The 14,473-nt window shown below is 39.9% G+C and overlaps 1 protein-coding gene across 1 annotated transcript in view; it reads right to left on the bottom strand.

Annotated features, from left to right (window-relative positions):
• ep300a (E1A binding protein p300 a) overlaps window positions 1-14,473 on the bottom strand; it is a 57,438-nt gene that overhangs the window by 15,188 nt on the left and 27,777 nt on the right. The window contains exons 13-19 of the mRNA XM_060939817.1: window positions 5,480-5,632; window positions 4,695-5,123; window positions 4,312-4,533; window positions 4,031-4,196; window positions 3,738-3,856; window positions 3,246-3,485; window positions 248-336 (exon numbers count right to left, since the gene is read on the bottom strand). Of these exons, the coding sequence (XP_060795800.1) occupies window positions 248-336; window positions 3,246-3,485; window positions 3,738-3,856; window positions 4,031-4,196; window positions 4,312-4,533; window positions 4,695-5,123; window positions 5,480-5,632 (1,418 nt within the window). The remainder of the gene's footprint in view (window positions 1-247; window positions 337-3,245; window positions 3,486-3,737; window positions 3,857-4,030; window positions 4,197-4,311; window positions 4,534-4,694; window positions 5,124-5,479; window positions 5,633-14,473) is intronic.

Genomic DNA, 14,473 nt, shown 5'->3' with positions numbered 1-14,473 from the left:
ATATTAAAAAAAATAAAATAAAATAAACCACCACCAGGAAATGGAAACCTAAGGCACACCTCAAGCAATGCTTATTTTTACTGCAGTAAACAGTGTATTGAGACACCATTTCCAAATCACAGCAAATTCAAAATTTGCGCATCTTCACAAATCTATTAACTAGATTTGGTAGTTTCTGGTCATGATATTGTTCACACACCATATTATATTGTGCATGTATGGCAGCTATCCCATCCATGTCCCTTACCTGTTCTGGTAACTAAAGTAAGCAGCATCTCGTGGTATAGTGCAAAGCTGCTTTCCATAGCAGCACAGAGTTTGAGGGGAGAATTCCCGCTATGACAGAAAAAGACGAAGACACAAAAGCATGGAACTATTACGATAAGCAAACCATGCATGACAATTCTGTAGTCAAATACAAAATTTAGTGATGTCTGAAGTCAAGCTGGGTGGTATGGTAAAAAGTGACAAATTTCTATATTTGACTCCTCTCACTATATGTTGCAGACTTTCACGACAGTCACAATTTTTTTTTTTTGAGAGAATATGCTTCTAAAGAAATGCAGAATTATCAGAACACAAAATACATGCAGATGGTATACACTACACTTAACACCTGAAACCACTCTCTGCGGAGGTGGGCAAATCAATTTCATTAGCTGGTCCACTGGCAAGTCAGTGCTCCAGTGTGCTTGGCCAGCCCCATATTTTGGTTGTCCAGAAACCTAAATGATTAAGCTAAAATGTGGGAGCTGACAATGTAACCACTTTGTGTGAGCTATTTAACTAGTTAAGTACAGTAATACAGACTAAACACCCATTCACATCCAGTGCATGGCATTAGGCTAAACGTGTATTGCACCAACTCAGTTTCTACTGGAAACTCCGATCACATGGAGGGCATCATAGCATGGTTTTCCCCAAAGCATTTTAGCGTATCGGGCCAGATATGCTTGCTCTGCCTACCGATACGCTTAGTCGCTTTAGTTAAAATCCGATACGCTTAGATTTGTACCGATACGTTAAATTTCCTACCCACAATTAACTAGATACATAGGAGAGCAAATAACAGATCCATTTACATACTGATTGATATTTGTGTTAAACAAGCGGTCTTTTTTTCCAATGTTTGTGTTGATTCTGTCAAAGTAATACGTCCGCGTGGTATGATGTAAAACTAATCTGTTGGTTATGTCAAGATCATGTGCTCAAACTGTCCAATAAAAATATCGAAAGAAAACGTCAGACATCCCGGAATTTTCAGATTCATTATAAGCGATCTCATTGGCTGCCGATGTTGTCCCCCACCAGACGGACAAAGCCGACTGATTTTAATAAGCTAGAAGACTTGCTGGACAATTTGATCCACATCAGCATGGAGAACAGCGAGATGGACTATGAGAGGGATGCCTAACATTAGGCCAAGCAAAATTAACCTGCTTTAAAGGAGTAGAAAGCTTAATTCATTAGTTTGGGTTTGCAGAAAGATTATGTACTTATAAACACTCACGACGTGAAGTTGTCCAAATGTGTCAAATATAGCATCATTTCAAATAATAATCATAAGCATTTTTGGCAGCGTGATGTCACTGGGATCCATTTAACAAAAGGTGGCTCCGGATTATTCTTTTGTTAAAGGCTCACAGTGACCTCACACTGCCAAATACGCTGATCATTATTATTCGAAATTATGCTACATTTGACACTTAAATTCTCTTCATGAATGTGTTAAGTACATAATCTTTCTGCAAACTTAAATGTATGAATTAAGTTCTTTTCCTTTAAATGTGTGTTTTAATCTTAATTTAGTCCATTTAATAAAGTGCCAAAATTTAAACTATATTATATGCAGTTGCCTTACTTTTCTTTTCAGTGCATCTTAGTTATACATATATTATGGTAATTGTATCAGAAACATTCTAAAATCATTAGTTATAGCAACACAGCAATTTATTTTAAGCTGGCAGTGCTTAGGTTCAGATCCCTTTGTGATCAACAGGAGGTCATGATGATCGATTCTCTTCACTGGATTGCATAAGATGGAGCAAACCACTGTTCATATTTTCATGCACATGTGTGTTACAACACTACTTGATCATAGATAATTAAAGGATCCACATAGATTTTCAATCCATCATATACCTAAGTAATCTATAACAAAACAGTTTAACTTGCATGCTGAACTTTAAGGTGAAATTTCAAACGTGTATACGTTAATACTATTTAGGTCAGAAATCATTAAAATGCTGGTAAAATCTATCCTATAAATCATGCATCTAAAACCTCTCAGAGACGCTGAAAATGCACCCGAGTGCATCTATTTTCAAAAAATCTTCCGGGGGGGGGCCTGCTCCCAGACCCCCCCCTAGTTTCGCTTTGAATATCCTGACCTTGTCATAAAGGCAAATTAAGTCACTAAACTGAGGCTACGTTTACATTAGACCGTATCTGTCTCGTTTTCTTCGCGGATGCACTGTCCGTTTACATTAAACCCCCTGGAAAAGCCAGGAAACGGGAATCCGCCAGCGTCCACGTATTCAATCTAGATCGTGTCTGGTCCGGTGCTGTGTAAACATTCAGAATACGCGGATACGCTGTGCTGAGCTCTAGCTGGCGTCTCATTGGACAACATCACTGTGACATCCACCTTCCTGATTCGCTGGCGTTGGTCATGTGACGCGACTGCTGAAAAACGGCGCGGACTTCCGCCTTGTATCACCTTTCATTAAAGAGTATAAAAGTATGAAAATACTGCAAATACTGATGCAAATACTGCCCATTGTGTAGTTATGATTGTCTTTAGGCTTGCCATCCTTCCACTTGCAAGTGGTAAGTGATATGCGCTGGGATCACACACACAGCGGCTCAGTCCCGAATCGTGGCTTGTTCACTTCACTCGCGCGCTGTGTGAGCTGCGCAGGGCCGGAGTGCGCACCCTCCAGAGGGCACTCGCTGTTCAGGGCGGAGTGATTTGGAGCGCAGGATGCCTGCGGAGCCGAGCGTATCCGCGTATTGGCGTTGCTATGTGCACGGCTAACGGTTTTAGTGTAAACGCGAATCGTTTTAAGAACATTAATCTGATGATCCGCTGATTCGACGTAATGTAAACGTAGCCTGAGAACCACTCGTCACCCAGTACTACTGTGAAGTACATCATGGAGCCAAAAACAGAAGGTTTAGACTTCAATAACAAAAAGCTCTCCAATTGCTTCAGTTTATGAGTCTACCCCTGAGCAGATACTTACCTTTCTCCCACAGCAATAACCAAGGCTCTGCATGACAGGGTCTATCTCTTGCTCGAACACCTCGGCCAGTTTGGAGCAGTACTTGTACACCCGTGATGTCTTGCGATTGTAAAGCCAGGCATTGTTGAACATGAGCCAAATGTCATCCACATATTGCCACGGCTCCTGATACTGGCCTGTGTCAAGTTTACGTTTTATAGTTGACAAGTCCATAGGATTCTTTACTATGTCAAAATAATCCTGAGGAGGGGAAAAATAAATAAATACTTACTTACAAGGTTACTCTTGGGCTCACAATTTTATAGATATACAAATGTGAATGTTATTAATTTGAGAGAATCTCTATACTAACTGCAGAAATAAACACATTAATAAGCCATATCTAAAATCAGTTAGGACAGACCCCCCCAAAAAAAAAAAAATAAATAAAAACACCCCCCACACCAAAAAGCAAAACCTAATTAGTCTTCATTAGCAGCAAAGGACACATACAGGTATTCCAAGGAGTGATGGATCGACAGGCTGGCGGAAGGGGAGAGACTCGGGGTCCTGACGATAAAGAGACTCCAGCGTGGGCATTAGGGCCTGTCTCAACTCCTCAGGTTTGAAGACTGGGCCAACAAAAGGGGGTTTAGAATAAATAGTGAGTTCTAATGCATTTCGTGCAAAAGTTCATGCAATCAGAAAATACACTATTGTGGGTTGTTGCATCAAGCTATGAAATTCTAAATCAAAACATTTGGGCATATCCTGCATGTAAATTTTCATGCGGAAAGTGTTCTCACGTTTCTTTTTATTAGGTATTCCAGCTGGAGTCCCAGGTGTGCCTGAACCAAGGTCATCATCTTTAGGCTCAGTCTTCAGTTCAGGCTTCTTGTCATCTCCTGCTGCCATAGATGTTTCCATGGGAATACTTCTACACCCTTCACTTGATGGCTCTTCCTTCTTTATCTATGGAAAGAGCAAACAACCTTTTATACTAGCTGCATGGGAAGGCTAAATTTAAGTGCCTGGTGCATTAAGCCAGTCTCTCTCTCTGCTCACAAGATTTCTCTTTGGGCTTTACCTCAGGCTTTTCCTCAGCCTTTATGTCTCCTTTCTTTCCAGTTCTTCCTCCAATCATTGACTCTTCCTCCTCCACCTCTTCCTCCTCATCCTCATGCTCTACCTTTGGCTCAAGGGGGGCAGTAACATCTGAGGGTACCTGCTGGGAAGATGCCTCAACACTGCTTACAGAAGCAGGAGTAGCAGCCTGGCCATCTGCTGGCAGAGAGCCCTTCTGAGACAGCTGATATGTAAAAGAGCAGCAAAAAGAGAAATGCTGGTAATTAGAAATGCAGAACTAATAGCACTATGATAAAATGGCTGCAAGTAGTAGCTTCACCGACATCAGCTTGTTCCATACACTAGCAGAAATAAAAAAAAAACACCCACAAAAACACAACTCACTGGAGTGGGTGGATGCTGAGGCGCAAGAGAAGCGTTTGGTGTTGAGGGAGGCCCTCCTAATGGCTGCTGTAGTTGCATAGCTTTGTCAGTGTTAGCAGGCTGAGGTAGCTGCTGCTGACCAGCACCCAGGTTTAAGTGGGGCAAACTGGGGGTGTGAGGCTGTGGAGTCTGTGAACCTGGTAGGCTTGGAGGCGGTGTAAGGTGTGGAGTGGGTGTGCGACTGCGTGCTGGAGAGGGAGAACTCTGTCGAACAGCTGGACAGTGTGACAGGCTGATGGACTGCGAGGGGGTGGATGATGGAGGCACTCCAACCCCATTGTTCGGGCCAAGAGAGCCCACTGACGCCCCACTACTCACTCCCCCAACAGAGGCAGACTGGGCTAAAGGACTACTGGCTGGCAGTGACGGTGGTGTTGGAATTGGAGCATGCTAAAAAACACACACACACAAAAAAAAAAAAAGCATTTAGAAGACATTCATAATTCAGCACTCTGTGAAAGGTGTACAAATGCAGTGCTACTATAAAAAGCAGACATAGGAACCTTACTGTTTGTGCGCACACGTGCATGAGTATAGCTGCATGTCAGTGCTAAATTATTAACGAAGGGAAGCATCAAGAACTTTAGGTGGTCATTTATAACAGTTGTGAGAACATCTAACGCAGATCAAAACTACACATGCAGGGTCACAATTCAGTGAAAATTCATGTTGTGGCTCTACTAACTCCTAGAACTTCAGTGTTCGCAATGGTTTGACAGAGTGCCAAAAGGAATTTCTTCTCTTACCTGAGCAATGCCACCTTGAGAGCCAGGCTGTGCCATACCAGCCGGCCCAGTACCAAGCATTGGGCCTGAACCCTGAAACTGGCCAGATGGTAGATACTGATTCTGCATTTGTGCAACATTAGGTGGCGCCATCCTTGTAGGCCCCATAGGCATCTGAAACAATGAAAAATTAAACACTGACCTCATGGACAAGTCTGTCAACATATTTAAGGCTGGCGAGTAGTCCGCATGTAATTAAATAACACCTTAAAGCGCAAAGAGAGAGAGAGACTGTCCTAAAGGTCAGGGCTATGTTTGTAAATGATTACTGGCAAAAGCACATTTTAACAAGAGTCTCCAAAACTACGTGCACACTTGAGCCCCACCTAATGATGATTTGATTTCTAAACATAAATCTTTAAGCCATCCCATGGTTTGAAAAGTCACAAAAAAAAAAAAAAAAAAAAGTGTTATACTAAGCATTAACCAATATATCCAAATAATTATTCTGGTTTGTTTGGGGTGTGTGAAGTTGACTGTTCACCACCATCCTTCCAGGTTTTAATAATGCATTGGACAGTTCTTAACCCAATTCCTGTAATTTCAGCAATCTTCTTAAATTGTTTTCTTTGCTTGATACAAGGCCAATAACTTAACCCTTCTGAAACACAGCAACATCTTTTTCATGACCACAGGATGCGTCTTCCAACATTGCTGGTAAAGAGAAACTACTCACTGCATCAGTTAAAGGTTAAAATAATTGTTACCAGCTGAAACATTAAATTATTCACACAGCCAGGCAGTGTAGAATGACAATGTACACAGACTGTTAATGTCCTTTTAATAGATCAGTTAAATGGGCTAGGGGAAAATGGGGGTGAGGGCGCAGCCATTTTAACCCCCCCCCCCGAATGTGCCAAATGGATTCAAGCACTCCATATTGTCATGGTAACTTAAAATACACGCAACGTGCATAATGATTAATACTGTCTACAGCATGAAGACTCCATTCACGTGATCGGCTTTTTGGCTCATCATTCCAGCACAAAACACACAGTTCCTTTTGGCAATACAGTACATCAAGTTCATCATTTTCAAATCCACTGTTCATACTCATTTGCCAAACAATTAGAATATCATTAAAAGTTTTCATAATTTATTCAAAAAGGTAAACTTTCATATATTCCACATTCATTATTCGTAAAGTATTTCAAGCCTTTATTTGGTTTTAATTTTGATGGTTATGGCTTATAGTGGCGGCACGGTGGTGTAGTGGTTAGCGCTGTCGCCTCACAGCAAGAAGGTCCTGGGTTCGAGCCCCGGGGCCGGCGAGGGCCTTTCTGTGTGGAGTTTGCATGTTCTCCCCGTGTCCGCGTGGGTTTCCTCCGGGTGCTCCGGTTTCCCCCACAGTCCAAAGACATGCAGGTTAGGTTAACTGGTGACTCTAAATTGACCGTAGGTGTGAATGTGAGTGTGAATGGTTGTCTGTGTCTATGTGTCAGCCCTGTGATGACCTGGCGACTTGTCCAGGGTGTACCCCGCCTTTCGCCCGTAGTCAGCTGGGATAGGCTCCAGCTTGCCTGCGACCCTGTAGAAGGATAAAGCGGCTAGAGATAATGAGATGAGATGGCTTATAGCTTATGAAAATCAGAAATGCAGTATCTCAAATTATTAGAATACTTCCTAAGATCAATTCAAAAAGGATTTACAATACAGAAAAAATGTCCAACTTCTGAAAAGGAAGCTTATTTATACACTCAATAACACTTGATGTACTGTTGGAGCTCCTTTACCACGAATTACTGCATCAATGCAGCATGGCACAGAGGCGATCAGCCTGTGGCACTGCTGCAGTGTTACTGAAGCCCAGGTCCACTGTGGGCAGGTGCCAAGTCCTGCTGGAAAAGGAAATCAGCATCTCCATGAAGCTCATCAGTAGATGGAAGCATGAAGTGCTCCAAAATCTCCTGGTAGATGGCTGCGTTGACTTTAGACTTGATAAAACACAGTGGACCAACACCAGCAGATGACATGGCACCCAAATTCTCACAGTGTGGGGAAACTTCACACTGGACTTCAAAACCCCTTGGATTCTGTGCCTTTCCACACTTCCTCCAAACTCCAGGACCTTGATCTCCAAATTAAATCTAAAATTTGCTTTCATCTGAAAAGAGGACTTTGGACCACTGAGCAACAGTCCAGTTCTTTCTCTCCTTAGCCCAGGTAAGACACTTCTGACGTTGTCTCTAGCTCAGGAGTGGCTTGATATTAGGAATGCGACAGCTGTAGCCCCTTTCCTGAAGATGTCTACAGTATGCATGGTGGCTCTTAAATGCACTGACATCAGCCTCGGTCCACTCCTTGTGAAACTCTCCCAGGTTCTTGAAATCAACTTTGACAATCCTCTCAAGGCTTCAGTCATCCCTGCTGCTTATGCACCTTTTCCAGCCAGCCTTTTCAACAATGACCATCTGTGACTTACCCTCCTTGTGGAGGGAGTCGATGATCATCTTCTGGACAACTGTCAAGTCAGCAGTCTTGCCCATGATTGTGGTTGTGTGTACTGAACTAGACAGAGATGCTCTGTATTTACACTGTTTTACTCAAATATTCTAATATGCTTTTTTTTTGCACTGTAGGCCATAATTACAAAAATTAAAATAGAAAAATGCTTGAAACATTAAGTTTACATGTAAGGAGTCTAGAATACATTGCATTTTCAATTTCTTAAATAACTGATGGAAAATATTTAAAAAAAAAAGTTACAACATTCTATTTATTTGAGATGCACCAGTATTTTGGCGGCTGTACAAGTTTACTGTTGTGCAACACCACACATTGTGTGTTGCTGGGAAAGAAGAGATGTATACAGCGAAGTAACAACATGGCTCTAGCTTGTAGAGAAGCAATCTGGGTCTTAAAGGTTCATAAGTAGAAGCAACTCAAACAGGCATTAGCACAGAACTAGAACCTGGTTCATGGAAAGAGGGTAGGAGAGGTTTGGGGGTTTAGTAACCTATCCTTTAATATTAAAGCCCCAAAATAAAACTCCTTTATACTGACATAATAGCCACAGAAGAAGAAATGTTCGAGTGTTCACTTGTTCATATATTTGTACCTGTATAGTGTGCAGATTTTATTTTAAAAGAAAAACGATATCCCTGGATGCTGACATCTCACTGAGATTCAAATACCAGGGTATCTGCACATTTTTCCAAGTACAAATTAAGACTTAAGACCTTTTCAAGACCTCTAAATGGAAAAATTAAGACTGTACCATGACAAAGAAAATGATAAATACGACAACTTAAAATTTTTCTGCAATAGTTTTTTTTTTTACACTAACTTTAAGAAGAATGCACACAATTGGTGAACAACAGGGTGCATCAATGGCAACTGTTAGACATGCAAACAGCTGAAGCAAAGTCGTGTGTTTTGGGCCTGCAGAACTACTGTAACAGCAAGGAGAAGACTGGTGTTTACTGGAGAAAACACCATGAATCATTTCAAAAACGAAAACAATAAACGGCAAGTCGAACCAGCTGAACAACCTTAGCCAGCATTATTTCAAATCCCCAAAGATTCTCTTTGATGATGTGTGATTTTGTGTCCGACAGCAAAATCAGTCTGAGTGTCGTACAGTATACAGCTGGCTGAGGAAGTTCGAGTGTCTTCTGCATTATACAGGGGTGATAGCGTTCCGGCGCCGCGCCGGATTTCCGGCGTACCGTGGCTGGGGAAAAAAAAAATAAAAATATCTAGTTCGCCCATTGTCCTGTGTCATTGAGATGCGCAGATAGACAGTAAAGGGAATTCGGAATTCCCTTTACTGTCTATCTGCGCATCTCAGAATGACACAGGACAATGGGCGAACTAGATTTTTTTTTTTTCCCCCCAGCCACGGTACGCCGGAAATCCGGCGCGGCGCCGGAACGCTATCACCCCTGATTATAGCAGGTAACAGCATGAACCTGTTTATGCAGTCATACAATCAGAGCGTTACATTAAACACAGAAAAACAACCTTCACCTTTCATAACCATTATCAATATTAATCAATGTGTTGTAATAACTAAACTAATTATCATCATCAGTGCAATTGTTGTATCAATGTTCATTATTCAAAAATCATTAATTATCTATAATCCATGAATAATTGTATTACTACTACTACTACTAATAATAATAATAATAATAAAAAACTACTTTTTAAATAATTAAAATTAACTCAATTTTATAACATCTTAATCACTACTTATTAGCTATATTAATAATGAATAGCGTAGCAATTATTATAATTCAGTATTATTACTACTTAATTAATAAGCAGTGATTATCAAAATGCAATTTAATTAGTAATCAACTAAATTATACTAATAAGTAGTGATTATTAGAATACTATAAAATTGAGAGTTATAAGATTAGTTAAAATTATTAAAAATAATTAGTAGTGATAAACAATTATTCATGGATTATAGATAACTTGTTTAATAGTGAACATTGATAACTGAATAATAATAACATTAACAACAAGTATTACTAGTATTATTTATTATTAGTAGTAGTACAGTTATTTTATATCAATGTTCACTATTTAAAAAAAAAAAAAATCTATAATCCATGAGCATGTTTGTATTCTACCAATTACTACTTATTAATAATTTGGAATAATTTTTAATAACTTAATTTTATAACATTTAATAATCCCTAGTACTTAAATCACTAATTCATAAGTAGTAATGATTAATAATCAATAATTACTATTACTACTAATTATTATTAGTGGTTGTTAATATTATTCTTATTATATTAAAAACACTGTTGTAGACGATAAGTAATAAAACAAACTGTGCAAATTATTTATATTGTACTATATTTAGAATTATTGTATTTTCTGGAGTTCTTTTTAATTGAGTTTTGAAATAAAGGTTGTTTATATATTTATATTAAACTTAGTACAATAAATGTTAATTATGGAAAAACATGATGCTAATCATTATTAGTAGTAGTACAACCCCGATTCCAAAAAAGTTGGGACAAAGTACAAATTGCAAATAAAAATGGAATGCAATAATTTACAAATCTCAAAAACTGATATTGTATTCACAATAGAACATAGACAACATATCAAATGTCAAAAGTGAGACATTTTGAAATTTCATGCCAAATATTGGCTCATTTGAAATTTCATGACAGCAACACATCCCAAAAAAGCTGGGACAGGGGCAATAAGAGGCTGGAAAAGTTAAAGGTACAAAAAAGGAACAGCTGGAGGACCAAAGTGCAACTCATTAGGTCAATTGGCAATAGGTCATTAACATGACTGGGTATAAAAAGAGCATCTTGGAGTGGCAGCGGCTCTCAGAAGTAAAGATGGGAAGAGGATCACCAATCCCCCTAATTCTGCGCCGACAAATAGTGGAGCAATATCAGAAAGGAGTTCGACAGTGTAAAATTGCAAAGAGTTTGAACATATTATGCACTGTAGATGATGATATCAAAAGATTCAGAGAATCTGGAAGAATCTCTGTGCGTAAGGGTCAAGGCCAGAAAACCATACTGGGTGCCCGTGATCTTCGGGCCCTTAGATGGCACTGCATCACGTACAGGCATGCTTCTGTATTGGAAATCACAAAATGGGCTCAGGAATATTTCCAGAGAACATTATCTGTGAACACAATTCACCGTGCCATCCGCCACTGCCAGCTAAAACTCTATAGTTCAAAGAAGAAGCCGTATCTAAACATGATCCAGAAGCGCAGACGTCTTCTCTGGGCCAAGGCTCATTTAAAATGGACTGTGGCAAAGTGGAAAACTGTTCTGTGGTCAGACGAATCAAAATTTGAAGTTCTTTATGGAAATCAGGGACGCCGTGTCATTCGGACTAAAGAGGAGAAGGACGACCCAAGTTGTTGTCAGCGCTCAGTTCAGAAGCCTGCATCTCTGATGGTATGGGGTTGCATTAGTGCGTGTGGCATGGGCAGCTTACACATCTGGAAAGACACCATCAATGCTGAAAGGTATATCCAGGTTCTAGAGCAACATATGCTCCCATCCAGACGACGTCTCTTTCAGGGAAGACCTTGCATTTTCCAACATGACAATGCCAAACCACATGCTGCAAAAATTACAGCATCATGGCTGCGTAGAAGAAGGGTCCGGGTACTGAACTGGCCAGCCTGCAGTCCAGATCTTTCACCCACAGAAAACATTTGGCGCATCATAAAACGGAAGATACGACAAAAAAAGACCCAAGATAGTTGAGCAACTAGAATCCTACATTAGACAAGAATGGGTTAACATTCCTATCCCTAAACTTGAGCAACTTGTCTCCTCAGTCCCCAGATGTTTACAGACTGTTGTAAAGAGAAAAGGGGATGTCTCACAGTGGTAAACATGGCCTTGTCCCAACTTTGAGATGTGGTGTTGTCATGAAATTTAAAAATCACCTAATTTTTCTCTTTAAATGATACGTTTTCTCAGTTTAAACATTTGATATGTCATCTATGTTCTATTCTGAATAAAATATCGAATTTTGAAACTTCCACATCATTGCATTCCGTTTTTATTTACAATCTGTACTTTGTCCCAACTTTTTTGGAATTGGGGTTGTAGTATTATTTCCTACAAGTCCCATTTTCCACCTGACTCTTGAGCGCATGCGCAAACCCCCCTGCGTTTCACTCCGGAGCGCTTGACCTCTAACACACACGCGCCTCGTGTCCGTGAAAAGCCAGTTTCCCAGTCCGCCGTGTCCCCAGCACTGCGGTACCGTCTTTAAACACATTTGTGCGATCCAGCGCTTTTTATCGCAAACAATTCTTCTCCTTATTTTGGGGGTATTTGTCATCCCCCAACCACTTGTCGTTAAACAGACATCTTCCCATAATTATCAACGCTTTCTAGTGCCCACGGAAGCTACCTGCGCATCTCTCACTCTTAACCACCGCACCACACCACACTGCCTCCAGTAGCCTCCTAACGTTAGTTCTTGAGCTACGGAATGCACAGAACCAATGCTGCCTCCAAAAGGTGCACTGGTCACTTTTAAAATTACGGTTTAAAAAAAAAAAAAAAAAAATGCCCCAAACCGGATGGAGACATTTCACTCGTTTGGTTCAATATTACATTTAATACCTCCCTTTCGAAAATTCCAGTCATTCCAAACAATTTAAGACATTTTTAGGCCTTGAAAACCGAAAGTTGTATTTAAGACTTTAAGGACCCGCAGGAACCCTGGATACTGTGCTCAGAGTACAAATCATGTCGTCAACTACATGCTACATGACTTAACAAGGCTAGTGTATCTCATGGAACATCGCTTCCAAGTTATTGTAAACAACCCTAAAAATGCCTGAGGATCTAGCATTTAGGTGTAAAAATAAACCTGATCATTTTATGGGACATGCTTTTGTTTGTTTTTAATTCACTGAGAAAGGCAAACTTTGACAGCATGAATATGGCTATGGCAACAGGTTTACTAGTATCTGTGTCAGTACCACATGTGCATTATCTAGCTAAGTGAGATTTAAACTTGAGGGGTGAAGCCATGGCCTAATGGTTAGAGAAGCAGCTTTGGCATCAAAAGGTTGCTGCTTCAATTCTCTGGACCAGCAGGAATGGCTGAAGTGCCCTTGAGCAAGGCACCTATCCCCCAACTGCTCCCCAGGCTGATCTGGGCATGTTGTACGTCACTCTGGATAAGTGTCTGCTAAATGCCATTAATGTAATGTAAACTTCATAAAACTGAAGTCTGTTGATTTGCACATTTTGTTGGCAGTTTAAAAAAAAAAAAAACCCACATGGTTGCAGAAAATTGATTATATTTTTAGAATTACAAGCTTTTGTCACATACACGTTACAGCACAGGGAAATTCTCTGTATTCAACCCATCTGAAGTAGTGAAACACACATGGACAGAGCGAGAGCAAGTGAGCAGCGGCACCCAGCGATTTTTTTTTTATTTTAAAATTAGAAGCCTTTATTTGATGGCTCTGTATAAAACAGGGATGAGAATGAATAATATTTAAAAAGTCTGAAAAAAACCAGGGCGGGGCCCATGGCCCAGGGGGGCAGGGCTAATGATTTTTGGCTTTTTTTTTTTTTTTAACCCCAAAACCATTAATTTTATCAGCAAAAAGTTGCAATGTATTTGGAAATAAATTCCCCTTCTTGGTGGACTACCAGGTGAAAATGATTAATATGGTACAAGAGACTTGTTTTTAATCAATTCACATTTGATGATTTAAAAAAAAAAAATCAATGCACCTTTTAATATAAACGAGCTCTACAGTATTATATTTCTGCATTTTTGCTATTCATGTCTTTGAATACTCTAATCCTTTACAATGAAGTGCAAACCAGAAAAAAGTTGTCATATAATCCTCTGAAGCTTTCTTCTGATGTTATCATGGTAGCAGGAGGTCTTGCATATTAAGCAGGCAACATTCAACATCACTCATCACTTCCCTTTCAACTGTTGTGTGGACTAACTAGGTTTTATCTGGACAGGATGTTGTGTAATGTAATGCATATACCATACGGTCAATTTGAAGATCGAGATGGTGATTTTGAGTTAAAGAACAGGCATGTACAATGGGCATTACAAATTGGAATTTTTTTTTTTTTTTAAATCAAAAACTACAAGTTCATCTCGGCCTAAAAAAACGTGGGCAGCCGCTCCCGCGCGGCACATCCCTGCAATTCCCCCCCCCCCCATGAAATGAGCAATAAGTAGGATACACGGTATCATACCTAAAATTTTATCAGAAATATAGATATGATACTATGATTCTCCCCAACATGCTACATTAGACAAGCTAACCTCATTTATAAAAAAAAAAAAAACAAACACCACACTTATATATGACGTGTATTTGATATATATTCATACATTGTTACTTTACGGAAATCTTCAATAAGTTTGGTCTTTTCATGACAGCCTGTTGTAGACCTATAATGCACATGAAATGAGACTCCTCACCTCAACATGTCCTTTACAATCATTTAAGCCACC

Source organism: Neoarius graeffei, chromosome 14 (assembly GCF_027579695.1).
Source record: "Neoarius graeffei isolate fNeoGra1 chromosome 14, fNeoGra1.pri, whole genome shotgun sequence".
NCBI lineage: Eukaryota > Metazoa > Chordata > Actinopteri > Siluriformes > Ariidae > Neoarius > Neoarius graeffei.
This window is presented reverse-complemented; position numbering and strand designations above follow the sequence as displayed.